General features: G+C 42.2%; 1 protein-coding gene across 5 annotated transcripts in view; it reads right to left on the reverse strand.

Moving 5' to 3' along the window:
• Window positions 1-15408, reverse strand: part of CEP135 (centrosomal protein 135) — a 110835-nt gene that overhangs the window by 51489 nt on the left and 43938 nt on the right. For all 5 annotated transcript variants that reach the window (XM_053255986.1, XM_053255989.1, XM_053255990.1 and 2 more), the window contains 5 exons: window positions 15179-15372; window positions 13365-13508; window positions 3464-3607; window positions 2767-2844; window positions 1661-1812 (listed from right to left, as the gene is read on the reverse strand). In XM_053255986.1, the coding sequence (XP_053111961.1) occupies window positions 1661-1812; window positions 2767-2844; window positions 3464-3607; window positions 13365-13508; window positions 15179-15372 (712 nt within the window). The remainder of the gene's footprint in view (window positions 1-1660; window positions 1813-2766; window positions 2845-3463; window positions 3608-13364; window positions 13509-15178; window positions 15373-15408) is intronic.

Consider the following 15408-nt stretch of genomic DNA (forward strand, 5'->3'; position numbering starts at 1 on the left):
TCACAAAGACCTGGCAATGGCTTAAGAATGGCAACTTGAAGAAAGAAACAGAGGGTTTCATACTGGCTGCACAAGAACAGGCACTAAGAACAAATGCAATAAGAGCAAAAGTTGAAAAATCAACCACAAACAGCAAGTGCTGCCTTTGTAAAGAAGCAGATGAAACAGTGGACCACCTAATAGCTGTTGTAAAAAGATCACACAGACTGAGTACAAACAAAGGCAGGACAAGGTAGCAGGGATGATACACTGGAACATCTGCAAAAAATACAAGCTACCTGTAGCCAAAAATTGGTGGGCCCATCAAATTGAAAAAGTTGAAGAAAATGAAGATGTAAAAATATTATGGGACTTCCGATTACAAACAGACAAACATCTGCCACGCAATACACCAGATATAACTGTAGTCGAGAAGAAAGAAAAACAAGTCAAAATAATCGACATAGCAATACCAGGGGATAGCAGAATAGAAGAAAAAGAAATAGAAAAAAATCACCAAATACAAAGATCTACAAATTGAAATTGAAAGGCTGTAGCAGAAAAAGACCAAAATAATCCCAGTGGTAATTGGCACCCTGGGTGCAGTTCCAAAAGACCTTGAAGAGCACCTCAACACCATAGGGGCCACAGAAATCACCATCAGCCAATTACAAAAAGCAACTTTACTGGGAACAGCCTATATTCTGCGACGATATCTATAACAGCAGCAACAACATTGACAATAAAATTCTGACATCCCAGGTCCTTGGGAAGGACTCGATGTCTGGATAAAACAAACCAGTCAATAACACCTGTCTGACTGTGTAAAATAATAATAATAATGTTAAAACAGTCCAAAGTCACACAGCCAGAAAATCACAGTACAATCACTTTACTCACAGAACCTAATTGAAAAACTGAGGAGTAGAAGCTGAACATGGTTAATGCAAAGGTGGTTGGAAAGGAACTGAGGGAATGGTGCTCAAACCGCCAAAATAAATGGCTGTGTTGAACGTGAGAGGCGGAACATGGGCGCCACAAGATGCTCATTGAATCCACCCGTGAGGTCCTGTGCAGGTGTAGAAACCCAGGCTTATTAATGGCAATGGATCACAATCCAGATTCTGAAATTCTCAAGGCACACACACTCCCAGAGGACATGTTCTGAGAAGCTGGAATTTGGTTGATGACCAAAAACTAAAAGTTTGCATTAGGACTGATCACAAGAGAGCTGTCTCTGTTTTAATGCTTAGCTTCCGTTGCAAACCTTTGGACTTTCTTATTAAATCCCTTGGTACAAAAGGATGTAGCCAATATACTTATTGGCTACAAATACATACAAATTCTGAATGCTGGATTTACTAGCCCTGATTCCACTGCAACAGAGATACTGATACACCCCACTGGAGCCAGAGTACAGTATCAAACCTGTGTATTACTAAAAAAGATAAAAACATTGAGCCCTAGAATATGTGAACAAAACGTATCTGAGTATATGCAGAGCGCCTTTTGCTCTTTATTAAGCAATCAACAGACTGTCCACAAGTTATTCAGGATGACTTTCAGTTAGACATGGGCCTAGCATTTCTATTTGTAGGGCTTGCCCATTAAAGATTTCATGTGAAAAAGCACAAACCTGCACATAGTACAAACATCATCAAGAAGATACTGGTGAACTTACTGAAGTGAGCTCAACTCTGATTTATATTGTGACGTATCCTCAGAAGTCTGGGAGAGCTGACGAGACTTGACATTTAATTCACCTTCTAAGCAGGCTATTCTGTCTTTCAATAATGAAACTGTAGTTATTTGAGGAAGCTGTTCTGTTTCCAACTACAGCACAAACAAGAAATGAATATCATTTATTTTCTTAATCTGCTACATCTGGATTTTTTTGGGGGGGGGGGAATCAAAGTATTTTTTTAAAAAAGGTAATAAGAACATATATTAATGAAGTTTTATTCATTAATAAAGCACTTTTTCACACATGCATAATCAACTTGTGGAATTCTCTGCCACAAGATGTGGCGACAGCCAACATCCTGGATGGCTTTAAGAGGGGTTTGGATAATTTCATGGCGGAGAGGTCCATCAACGGCTACTAGTGGGAGGGCTATAGGCCACCTCCAGCCTAAGAGGCAGAATGCCTCTGAATACCAGTTGCAGGGGAGTAACAGCAGGAGAGAGGGCATACCCTCAACTCCTGCCTGCAGGGTCACAGTGGCATGTTTTAAAGCAGTAAAATAAAAGCCACAGAACTCAGCGCTGTAATCTTGGGTTTCATACTTGGTTGTGAGTTTCACTGAAATACTTAAGTAATTTAAGATTGGCACTGAAGGCCATAATAATGTAACTGCTATGAAGGATATCTCATTTATGAATGGATATTACCAACAATTCATATGTTGCCTGCTATACCACAAATCTCATTATGGGCATCCGACTGATAATGAAAAAGAGGACAGAATGGCAATGTATTCCAAATTATCTTGAAGGTTTGTGGATATGAGTGTGGGGTGGGGAGAGAATGGTTCCCTGTCCCCAAAAGGCTCACAATCGAAAATTAAGCATTAGGTAGACACCAACAATGATGCTGCACTGGAACTGGAAAGGGACAGCTGCTCTCCACCTGCTAAACACGAGACCCACCACTTTAAAAAGGTGTGTCTTTGCCCCATTAGCAGGGGTTATGTGGACTGCATTTGAGCAGTTTGGAAAGAAGAACTAATGACATCCTATCACTTTGTCCAACTTAGTTCTGATGTATGAGTACCCTAAACCACTTACTCGTTGAATAGTGTTTTCCAGCTCTGCTATTTCCTGCTCCAATTTTAATTTTTCTAAAGCATACTCCTCTTGCTGGATCTAAGAAAGGAAAGAGAAATAAATGAAACACAATAAACTTTGTTTACTGTTGTAAAATCTGATTATTTAACATGAAGATGTCTCAGTAATATAAAGATTCCTCAATAGATATTAACTAAATAATCAGAATAGGATTTTCCAGAATTGATTATCCAATAGCTTACAGTGCATGAGAATTAGGACACACAGAAAAATGTCAGCTGCAGGGCATCATATCTGGCTGAAAGGTTATGGCAGTGATAATTTTAAAAAGCTAGAAAGCAGGGCGTCTGAATTCAGGCTATAAATAACAACACAAATGGATTGCATACAATACAGTTTTAGAAGTCCCACCAGACTCCTACTCTAAAGACCAGTTTATAGATTACTTTTGACTTAACTCACACAAGTGATCTTCTTGTGTGCAAGATAGCAGCTTATGGACTCAACTGCAGCTTTTTTGCTATCACTAAAGCCTCAAAATGTGCCTTAGAGGTTTTGGAATTGCCATGACTGGAATTAGTGACTGCCTTGGTTGCATTACACTGTCTATGGGAGTAGCCACTATTGTGAAGTAAAGCTGCCTAAAGTTATCATAAGATCAAACCACTACAGAAAGAATTATTTGTAAAATGCTTACCTTTGATTTCTCCCTAAGCCCTTCTTTCTCTGCTACCACTCTTCTGAAATCAGCCAATGCAATGTTTCGCTCCTCTTCTACTTGACTCTGGGTTAGAAAACAAGTGTTTGTTTCTCTCCGGAGACGGTCCAATTCATCCTGAGACTAAAAGAACATATTAACTTCTTTTTTTTTTTTGCAGTTAATATATACAGGACATGACTGAGTGCATAAGAGAAAGAAGGGTCAGCGTGGGGAAGAGAGCAAAGAGAAAGGATGACGAATGAACTATACTATGCCACATATATGAGGAATCTGATCAGCATGGTGTTTCCATTTCTGACACTCTGGCTGCCCAACTTCAGGCATTAATACTCAGTGCATTGATACCTGCTGTAGACTGATGGCATGACCCCAGCAGCAGTAATCCATTATTAGCCCCTCCTCCCATTGCTCTTTGGTGTAAGACTAGCTCTGTTACAATTATGTGACGACTAAGTCAGGTTGCTTACCTGTAACAGTGGTTCTTGTAGTGGTCCATTGGCCTTCAAACTGTGGAGGTCTGTGCCTGTGTAGACAGGACCTTGGAACCTTCCAGGGTTGTAAGCCTTTTGGCTGTAGCCCCATCCCCTTTAGTGACACATATAGTCCCTTAGATAATACCTACCTCAGTCCCCGACTGCCATGATCAGATATAAACAGGTACAGTAGGTAACAGCTACAGTGAGGAGGAGGGAAGATCGTGTAAAGGACAATGGACCACTACAAGAACTACTGTTACAGGTAAGCAACCTGACTTTCTTGTTAGTGGTCCTATTGTCCTCCACACTGTGGAGATTAGCAAGCTACTTACCAGGATGGTAGGTGAAGGTGGCCTCTACTGAAGAACTGTGCCGAGGACTGCTGCTCCAAACTACGAATGAACTCTTGACCTGGTGCCCAAGGCGTAGTGGTGCATGAATTACAAAGGTCCTTTCCACGTGGCAACTCTACAAATAGCATCCAGTGGGATCCCATGCAGGTAAGCAGTAGAAGCTGCCATCGCCCTTACAGAGTGGGCTTTAATGGAGGGTGGTAGAGGCTTCTTAGCCAGCATGCATGCTTGTTTGATGGTTGATGCGATCCAGGCTGACAATCTTTGACAGGAGACTTGTTTTCCTTTGTTTTGTCCAGCATAGCAGTGGTGCACTGCTGGAATGGTTGAGTACGACTGAGATCGACGGGGAGTGCAGAAGGAAGGGAACTCCCTGCAAGAGAGAAGTTGGCATTGTTCACCACTGCAGAGACTGTAGGGCATGCGAAGGTAACGTCAGCCATTTGGTCTGCTTGTTGTGGACAGGGTGAAACAGAGAAGAAACCACAGCTGTAATCTGTGCATTCATTGGCGAGTGGAGGCAACTGTGGTTGTGCACAAGGCCATCAGCCATAATAGGTATTGAACTGAGTGAGCTCTCTGCTTGGGAAAATCCTGGAAAGCCGAGATCAGGCCGGTAACACTTGTCTTCCTGTCCCTGGGCAGGTAAGCACGTTTTGAGCCTGCATCCAGGACAGCACCAATATATAGCAGGCGATGCTGAGGTGTAAGGTTGGACTTTTTAAAGGTAGATCTGCTAGTAGAGACGGAGTAAATATTTATTAAATTTATATCCTGCTCTTCCTCCGAGCTCAGAGCAGTGTACATGGTTATTTTTATCCTCACAACAACTCTGTGAGGTAGGTTAGGCTGAGAGATACATGAGTGGCCCAGAGTCACCCAGGGAGTTTCATGGTTGAATGGGGATTCAAACTCGGGTATTCTTGGTCCTAGTCCAACACTCTAATTTAATTGTAAACCACCCTGAGCCATTTTTGAAGGGTGATATACAAATCAAATCAAATCAAAATCAAATCAAATCAAAAAATAATAACCACTACGCTATGCTGACTCTCATATTGGATGTCAGAATGGAGGAAAGCCTAATATTTTCAAATTAAAAGCCAATCATCCAAATATAGGTAAATAGATACTTTGAGTATGTAAATAGGCAACCACCACACGCATACACTTGGTAAAAAGACAGGGAACAATGGAAAGGCCAAAGGGTAAGACCTTGTATCGATAAGGCCACGAATCCAGGCAAAAACGTAGAAACTGGTGATAATATGGACAAATAGCTATGTGAAAGTAAGCATCCTACAGGCCAAGAGTCACAAACCACTCCTCCTCCAACAAGAGAGGGAGAATGATTTGCAAGGAGATCATCCGGAATTAGCTTACATGGAAAAATTCATTAAGATCCCTCAAGTCCAAAAAAGGATGAAGCCGCCACCCCCCACCCCCCGGGTCATGCTTGGGGACCTTGAAGTACCTAGAGTAGAATCCACCACGTATAGCCTCAGGAAAAATAGGTTCAATGGCACCTTTTTGCAATAGAACAATCACCTCTTCCTCCAAGGTAGGAGTTGAGTGGATAAGATTTTATGCCCGCATACACACATTGAATCAAATTCAATGGCATAGCTGGAGGCAACTATGCTCAACACCCAGGCTTCAGATGTAATGAGATGCCAGGCAGGGAGGTAAGGTGCTAGGCAGGTGGAATGAAAGTGAGGAGCATCAATTAAGTTAAGTAAGTAAATAAAGTATTTCCAAGTATTTTAATGGCTGCTTTTGCCGGTCTTGTTTAGGCTTTTGTGGTCGGTACTGGTGCTGCAGGTAAGGGTGCTTTGGGTAGAACTTGGAAGTGCACTAGAAATATCTACAGTCTATTCTGGAAGTGTTGTTTGGAGAAGGTACAGTACCTTTGAGAGGAGGAAGAAAATTGTTATGAAGATGGCACAAATGATTTGGTAGTGTAGTGTAGTTTCTCCATGGCCTCATCGGTGTCCTTGGAGAACAAGCCTTTACCATCGAAGGGTAGATTTTCCATCTTCTCCTTCACGTTGGCTTCCAGTGGTGTGGAAAATAGCTAGGCATGATGCCTAAGAGTAAGTGACACAACCAGTACCTTCAATTCTGTTTCAGTTAGGTGCTTTGCAATGCTAAGGTGCTGGTGTGTCAAGTCAGCTGATTTCTTTTTTTTTTCATATTTAAATTTTTATTGATTTTAACAATATCTTAACATTCACATCACATTAAACAAATATTGACTTCCCGCTCACACCTCCTCGTGAATCACCAACTATAGAATTAACCCTTGCTATAATAATAATTCAAAACATATATCTTAAACCTTACAAACTCGATTTTGATCTACCCAACCTGTTATTATTACTAAATTTCAACCCTGTTGTAAAATCAATATTAGGGAAATAGTTCTTTAAATGTAATAAAAATGGTTTCCAATCTTCTTTAAAACATTCCAAATTTTGATCTCTTATCAGTACTGTGAGTTTTGCCATCTCCGCATATTCCAAAATTTTTATCAGCCAATCTTCTTTTGAAGGCAGTTCATTACTCTTCCATTTCTGCGCATATATTATTCTGGCCGCCGTAGTAGCGTACATAAAGAATGTTAAATTGGTTGCAGAAAACACTCCTTGTGTTATTCCCAGCAGGAAGGATTCTGGCTTCTTAGGAAATGTCATTTAAATTTTTTTCTTTAACTCATTATATAAAGTCAGCTGATTTCAAGAGTGCAGACATGAAATTAGTACAGAAGGAGTCGGACAGCTCAGATGCTTCCTCCTTGAGATCTTCCAATACAGAATGATAGTACTTGGCCATGCAGTCCATGTAGTTCACAACTTTAGGAGACAGACTGAAAGCAGAATAGAACCTCCTACTTATCACGTCAAGTTTGCAACCTTCTCTGTCATCTGGAGCAAAGTGTTTCTTGCAGACTTTGACTGAAGGGCACAATCCACTACTAGCAAATCGGGAGCTGGGTGTGCAACAGATGTAGTAGCCATAAAGTCATATACTGGGTCCTTGACCTCAGTAGCTGGAGGTACAACTTCAAGGCCTAGAGCTTTGGCCATTTCTGCCACCTGGATAAGATTTAGTCTCTTCTGAGGAAGAGCTAGACAGATTAGTGGCCACTTGGTCATCAGGGGATGTTCCCGGTGCATCTCAGTCACATCGGAATTCCCTCCTGAGGAATCAGAGGAGTCATCCGCAGAAGGTGGTAGTTCAGGGTCAGGATGTACAGGAGGCACAGGATGAGATGGAGTCTCCAGGCATAGAACTGGTTTATGAGGTTCATCACGTTCACTCAGTCCTTGTAGCAGTCATGCATACACAGATGAGTTGGGTCAATCAATCAATCATCTTTATTACAGTCAAAGACCAGCACAGGATATAACACAGATAAAAGATCATGCGGCAATTACATTAAAATTATTATAGACCAAATTATCTTGAAATAGTTACAACTAAATCACTAAAAATTAATATACTATAATTAGGACTTTAAAATGTATTAATTATGTTTAATAAAATACAACTAAAAATTGTGGGGAGATTAATAAAATAGAGATAAAGCAAGGTATATGTAGATATATTTAGGTATTACAACTATCTATAAAAGTAAAAGCATCTTAAAAGTATAAAATATTTAAAATATAAAATATAAGGCAAAGTAGCTAAAATGTGAAGTAAAACAACTAACTAAAATAGGGCGATCAAGTGAAATAACCAGTAGTTAAAAATCTCCTACACAGGTTATCAGCTGGCAGTCAGAGTTCAGCGGATCTTGCCCGCTGCCACACAGAAGGTCCAATTTTCATCTGAGAGCAACATCTTGATGTAGTCTTGACTAGGGCGACCAGGGTATCTGAGAAGAAGGAGGAGTATAAAAGGGGCAAGAGAGGAGTACCTGATCTATGGTTTCCACCTCCCCAGAGTCACAAGGGCAAAGCATTTCCGTGAATGGATCTTCCTATATTTGCGTTCCAGAACAGCAGAGGGGAGGGCATGACAACGAGCAAGAGTGAACGCCCTTCTGTGGCTTGGTATTTCCAATTGTGTCAAATATGCAGAGGGGAAGACAATGAATCTGAGACTATCTGAGGCCAGGAAGTCTGGCACCCTACTAGGACCCACCTGGCGTTCCGTGTCCAGGATCCGCTGTTTGATGGCTGTTTTCATCTTGTCACAGCCCACAGCAAGCAGGAGGGATAGGGAGAAGCCCAATTACACCACTTTGTTGAAGACTGCCTGTTTCCAAAGAGGACTACAAATTATCCTGCAGGGTTAGCGGGGCCAGGCTCCATGACAAAGGGCTAGTTTGAGTCAGTGGTTGAGAACAGTCATCCAAACTTTGGCTTCAACTTTTATCATATCAGTTTCCAAACATAGAGTGGCATTGGAGACACAGCAAGGCACTTGTAAGGTCACTCTTAGGAATTTAGATTAGACACGCTCCAGTGAGGCAAAATTGGAGTGGAATCCTGGGTGGGTACCATATAGTAATTGTGCCAGCAGCTTGGCCTCATATAGTTTGAGCGCTGCAGGTACGTAATGGCCGCCTCTAGGAACCTCAAGATGGCAGCAGAGCTCCTCTGTGCTGATAAGGAAACATGGTTACAGTGGGCCCTTCTTGAGCCAGAGGTATGGAGAACCACCCCCAGGTATGTAAAGCAGTAGACCTGCTCAATTTTGTGTCTGTCGATATTCCAATGTCGGGTCTTAGGTCTTCTGGCGAAGGTCATGGTCTTAGTTTTTTGGTTAGTTTATTTCAAGTTGTTCACTCTTGCAGTGCTGCGACAATATCACCAGTGCCCTTCTGAGGCCTACAGGGGTCCTCAAGAGGATTGCAGAAGGATCTGCATAGAGTAGGATGGAGATGGTTCTTCCAGCCAACTTAGGAGGGTCAAAGTCAGGGTTATTAAGGTGGCTCACCATGGCATTGATGTAAATGTTAAACAGAAGCAGGGTCAGTATACAGCCCTGTTTGACTCCCTTTGGGGTTGATACGGGGTTTGTAAGTTGCCCTTGGGGGCTGCATCTCACCCTGAGTGTTGGGTCTGTGTGAAGGGTATGGATCAGATAATGCAGACGTCCATCAATTGTGGTGGATTCAGGCTTTTCCAATAGCTTAACTGGGGAGATAGTGTCAAATGCGGTCTTGAGATCTATGAAGGCAGTGTAGAGATATGTGGTAGTCAATATGGGTAAATAACGAGGCCAGGAATGGGGTCCACCACTCAAGGCTAGTTTTTATAAGATCCATATGGATGAGGTCTTCCCCTGGGGCCTTTCCTGCTTTAGATTGTGGGACTCAACCTCCGCTACAGTGACTAGTGGCTAGCTGGGCAGGTCTTTTATATCCTTTGGAGGGAGATCTGATGTTGCCATGACATCTTCATGCAGCTTCTGGGAGTGCAATTCCCAGCTTGCTGGAGGGATATGGGAGTCTATCAATTGTAGGGAGAGTTGGCCATGATGCGCCAGAACGTAGACAAGTCCTTAGCTTTGGTTGCCTGTATAAGTTGTGACCAGGTGGCCCTCATGGCCTTTTGGTTTTCAGTAGATGTTTATATTGTTTCTTGAGGTGTGAAAGCTGTGAGAGGCCCTCCGTGGCATATGCTTCAGTGCTAACTCTGTAGGTGAGGTAGGTAGATGTAAGGGCATTTCTGGCTTCTAAACAGTCATCAAAACCAGCGTTTGGATGGATGCCCAGGTGGCTTTGGAGCATAGTCAGCTTTCCTAATTAAATGTTTTTGGAATTCATGCACTAAATCCTCGTATGTATCCAGAGCGACAAAAGACAGATCCTTTGATGTGAGGTCTCACCAGTAGCTCAGGAAGGGTTCTACTGTAAGTAATTCCTTTATTGTTTGATCAAGCTGGGGTGCCCATTTGGCACAACATCTACCTCGGCCCTCCCGTAGAATATTGGAAGTGTAGCCTGTCTCCAGGCATAACTGTTGGGCCAAGGGCGCCAGTTGGAGAAAGAGTGGAAAGTGGTCACTATCTACGTGAGGCATGACTTTAAAATTAACACCAAAGGGAGCAGGTTCCCGGTAACAGCAATATAGTCTATGGTGTTTGTTTTGGACTGGATAAATATGTAAATTCTCCTGGGTGATCACTCTCCAGTGAGTCATTTAGAATTTGAAGGTTAAGCCTGACAGTCATTTGTGCTAAACCAAGCCCCGCAAAATTTGCTCTCCAGTCCTTTGAGGAGCGGGAAACGGGTAGGAGCTCATGTCAGGAAGAGAGTTCTCTGTGCAAACTAAGAGCTCAGTTAGAAACTTTGTATTTTGTTTTAGCCAGCTTTTTAAAAAAAGTCAGCAAGATCCTGTTAAATTGCTTTTATCTTGGGAATTCGCATAAATGGGTTAGATGGCTGGGAACTTTGACCGGGGTAGGGGAGTTATTGCAGTTTATCCTAGTGATGAGTGGTCTGGCCCCCACATCCATAAAACAACACCGGGCAGCAAGGCAAAAAAACTTAGGCGATCAGTCAGCCATAAGAGATGTGAGGGAATGGTTGCTGTTCTGAATATCAGGAAAAGCCTTTTGTAACCAGATCAAGAAGGGAGGAAATGAAAGTCTTTCAACACTATGGTGTCAAGTTGGAGCGTTAAAAGCTCCAATAACAAAGTCAATATGGATTTCCAGTTTGCCCAGAGTCGAGAGTCCCTTCCGGGCAACTCAATGAGGACTTGATGTGGTTGCAGGACCCTATGATGACTTTGTCTATAGACATTTGTGCCCACACTGGGTGGGGGGGAGGGCTGGCTGGCGATTGCAGTCCACGTGAGGGCATTGCCCCTGTGTAAATTGTTCCAAGTCAAGCATGAGTTTGTCTAATTTAGCAGAAATTTCATTCAGTTTTGCCATTATTGAGACTAATGACTGTGCTGACAGGAGGCATGCATCTCCTAGACATTGGATGAGGAGTTTCCAGGGAGGTAAGTGTCAGACCCAGCAGATTTAGAGGCCTCTTTTCACCATTCCGGAGAATGTCTCCGGTCAGATCATTTAGCTAGTTCAGGAGTAATTAGATTTATTTGAGGCTCCCCTGCGCAGACCTTGTTGGGATGGGATGAGGGGGCTCTCTGATTCATTGGTGCACAAGGCTGTAAATCTGTTCTTAGTATGAGGGATGTTACTCACTGTTTCCCTTCGCTTTGTTGGTGAGAGGAAGAGATTGAGTTTTAACTGTTTTTCCTTTCTTCTCCCGGATTGTAGTTGGGCACTGTTTTCAGTCTCAGGGCTTTCTTTATTGTCCCTGCTTCATTTCCCCCCTTTTGATGACATGATGGATTGGCAGAGAGGTGCTCTGGGTGGAGATGTGTCCTGTTGCTGAAATAAATCACTATTATTTGGTGATGCCAGCTTTTTAAAGGTGGAATCCTCCCAGTGTTTGGAGGGGATTGAGGTTGACCAGGTTGACTTGCTGTCTGCCACAGCTTTGACTGGTTGCTTTGGTGCTGTAGAGTTCTGTGGCTAGCTAACTTTCTTGGTGTTAATTTTTGTTGTCTTTTGAATTCTAGACTTGGGCGCTTTAATTTTCCTATTGGAGGAAGGAGATCTAAACCTGGATCAGGATTTATAGTGCCTCAGGGTATGCCCATATTGGTAAGCCCTGTCCTTTTCTTTAAGTCTCCAGTAACTGTGGTGCTGTGGGCCTGGGTTCCACCCGTTGTTGCCAGATTTGCCTTTTTTAAAGCCAAATTTTGGGTTACGGCCCGTTTGACTCATGAGTATACCCCTTAGGTTCTGGCCACATTTCCACCTACAGATAATCAAAACAGAGATTATGGCCCTTGTAGGTAAAGTAGTCTGGAGACACTCTGTAATAAGGTTCAGGGGAGAATAGGATCTTTCCCGCTCTCTGACTACTTACCATGCCTGTCCCAGTCATCACATTCAGAAGGATAGGAAGGTTCCAAATCTGACTGCTGGGAGCCTTCTGTGTCCGGTTCCCAGACAGCATTAAGCTCCATTTCTGAACCCATCAAAGCGCTCCTCCTCTGAGCCAGCCTCACTCACAAGCATGGGGGAGATAACCAGAGACATTATCACTGTGGGGTGGAATGCTTCTTTTTCTTCCCCCGCCCTCCACCGCCCCTTCCTGCTCCAGAGGCTTCATTTGTTTTGCTGGCTTAAGCCCTGAGGTTGAAACCTTTGGTTTCAGGAGTGCCTATTCCTTTAAGGCTGGGAGCATGGAGGCCGGCTTAGGTACCAATGCTTGTTGCAACAACTCCTGCATTGTAATGTTGGATTCTTCCGAGCACAGCATACCAGAACCGGTACAGTGCTGCTGGGATAGCTAGCTAATGGGTGTGGTTTGCAGGGCCGAAGTAACAAGGAGGACACTCTCACACAATAAGGTGCAGAGCCCTGAAGCACGGTGGCATCAGGCTTGCCTTGTAAACCTTGAGAGATATCGCATAGATCAGTACACTGAGACTACCCAAGGCACACTAAACACTCCTTGTGCCCATCTGAGATGCGGAGTTTTGCCGAGCATGTAGCACAGTGTTCAGACCTGAGCAGCCATAGATTGCCTCAGACCTATGGGTAGAATGTGGGGGAGGGTTGTTGTTTTTTTAAAATAAAGACGCTAATAAATAGAATGAAAAAAAAAAGACGATAGAAAGAATAAGCAAAATTCAATATGAGAGAAAGTAAATGAGGTGGTTTGTTTGTTTGTCAGCTCTCCTCACACAAAAGTGTGGCAGAAGGTATCCCGAAGTCGCCATTGCAACGGTTGGAAGAAGACTGAGAGAGGTAATATCTGAGGGGGCTATATATGTCACCAAAGGGGATGGGGCCACCGCCAAAACGCTTACAGCTCTGGAAGGTTCTGAAGTTCTGTCTGCATAGGTCCTGTCTGCACAGACATCCATAGTGTGGAGGGCAATAGGGCTCCTAACAAGAAATATAAATTGCTTCATTCTAATTGTGTTCTTGAAAATCTCAACTCTGTTATACAAGTTATGCACCAACAACCAGTTGTTAATTTGGATCAGGTGTATATTTACTTACTTGTTCATAAAGAATACTTAGTTTGTCCCTTTCTGCAGTTAACAGTTTCACATTTGATTGAATTTCTATCATGTGCTTTTCAAATCTATCTAGCATAGACTGCAGTTCATCTCTCTCTCTTGTAACCAGTCTAAGATTATCACTCTGCAAAACAGAAATATCTAAAGTTAAATTGCATAAAAATATTAAACTACATATTCTCAATTACTTGGCACAATATAGGAACCCTTATCATAACAAGACATGTCCTATTGATATAAATAATCAAGGCTGAAATTCTGAACAGGCTGCTGATATAAACATGAAACTCCCAGACTGAACCACAAAACATAGAAACATGCAATTTTTGCAGGTAGGTTCTAGACCTCACCCAGACTACCAAATTATTTTATTTTATTTTATTGAAGGAAAACCCTAGAAAAATTCATTAAGTTCCTGGAAAATGTGAGGAAATTCTCTTATTGGAAAAGAATGAGTTAGGGTTAGAATAAGCAAGGGTGTTAGCATTGGGGCTGGGGGGCCAAAACAAACTTTAGCAGTTTTCTCGGGTACTTTTACACAGGTAAAGTCTGGACTTTGTGGTACAGGACACATGCTTGTAAACAGAAAGCCATTTTACTACTCTCTCTCTCTCTCTCTTTCCACACACACCCTACCCAATTATTTTTGTTAATTTATGTTAAGCCTTTAAGATGTAAGCAGAAGAAGAGCAGCTTACCCAGCATGCTAAAGCGTGTGTTAGATATTCTCAGTATATAACAGCTAATTTTCTTTAATGAGATGACTGACTCTTATATTGCCTGAATTGGCCCATTATGAAAAGCGAATATTTTGCTTTTCAAGCAACATCTATTTTACTGAAACCTTTAAAAGAGGATTCATGTCAAATAACAGACAGATAAAACATGCCATGTCAAAAAGGTAAAATTTAACACACAAAGAAAAACTGAGGGTAATACCTAAAATAATTAGATAAGAGAGACGGAACAAGTTTAGAGTTGGAGACAAGGGAAAGCTCTAAAATTTTAACCAGATTATAGTTCAGCAAATAACAGTAATGTGTCAGGGAACTATGAAGGCATGAGATACATGAGTTTTAATTATATTACAGGATTATTTAAGACTAATAATTCCATAATGTCTTGTATTTAGATATGGCATTTCTTTTGGACATCTGATTCCTTCATTAAAACAGAAGCTAACATCCAGAGAAACCAGGACTGTACAACTTCACCCCTCCAGCTGTTTTTGGACTACAATGCCCATCACCCCCCGCTACAGTGGCCAGGGATTATGGGTTGTAGTACACATCTGAAGGAGGGCCAAAATTGTGCAGCCCTGAGATAAGCTAAGTGTGTGTGCAGCAAAGAAAGTGCACATGCAGTGCTGCAGACAAAAGTAGTGTAGGTGATTTTTGGCAATCTACCCTTCACTCTGAATTAGCCTGTGCCACTTGAAAATAGGTCCCTGAGGACCATACAATCTTCAGGGACATATTTTCAGGTGGCACGGAGCACTTCAGAGGGAAGAAGATTGGCAAACTGAGCTCAACGCAGAACTCTGCATGTGCGCTTCAGTAAGCCGGCTGTTGGCCAGTGTGTATAAATTCAGCCAATTAGTCTGAATACTTTAGGAGAATACTTGATTGCCTCATCTCTACTGCAAGCCTTTTAACTACTCTAATGGTTACCGACAGTCATTTCTGATCAGTGGGATGCAGCTCAAAACTGATATACCCAGTGAAAAGTTAATGTTTAGTAGCTGCTGGACCTTAAACAAGAGTATTAAAGATATATTTAACAAAATAGGTGTACCTTTTCTGGAGACTTGTGTAATGGGCTAGATCTTCGTTTGATTATCTTTTGGAGACACTCTAGTTCTCGCCTATAGTAGTCTCTGTCTTCTACTATAGTCTTTACAAATGTATCTAGACGAGAAGGTGACTTGTCTCCTAGTGCTATGCCACCCTCTAACCTCATTCTCTCTAGTTCGACAACAAGCTCCCGATCTGTAGAAAAAGGTAATTAAAAAGCATGAACAAAGT

This window comes from Hemicordylus capensis, chromosome 5 (assembly GCF_027244095.1).
Source record: "Hemicordylus capensis ecotype Gifberg chromosome 5, rHemCap1.1.pri, whole genome shotgun sequence".
Classification (NCBI taxonomy): domain Eukaryota; kingdom Metazoa; phylum Chordata; class Lepidosauria; order Squamata; family Cordylidae; genus Hemicordylus; species Hemicordylus capensis.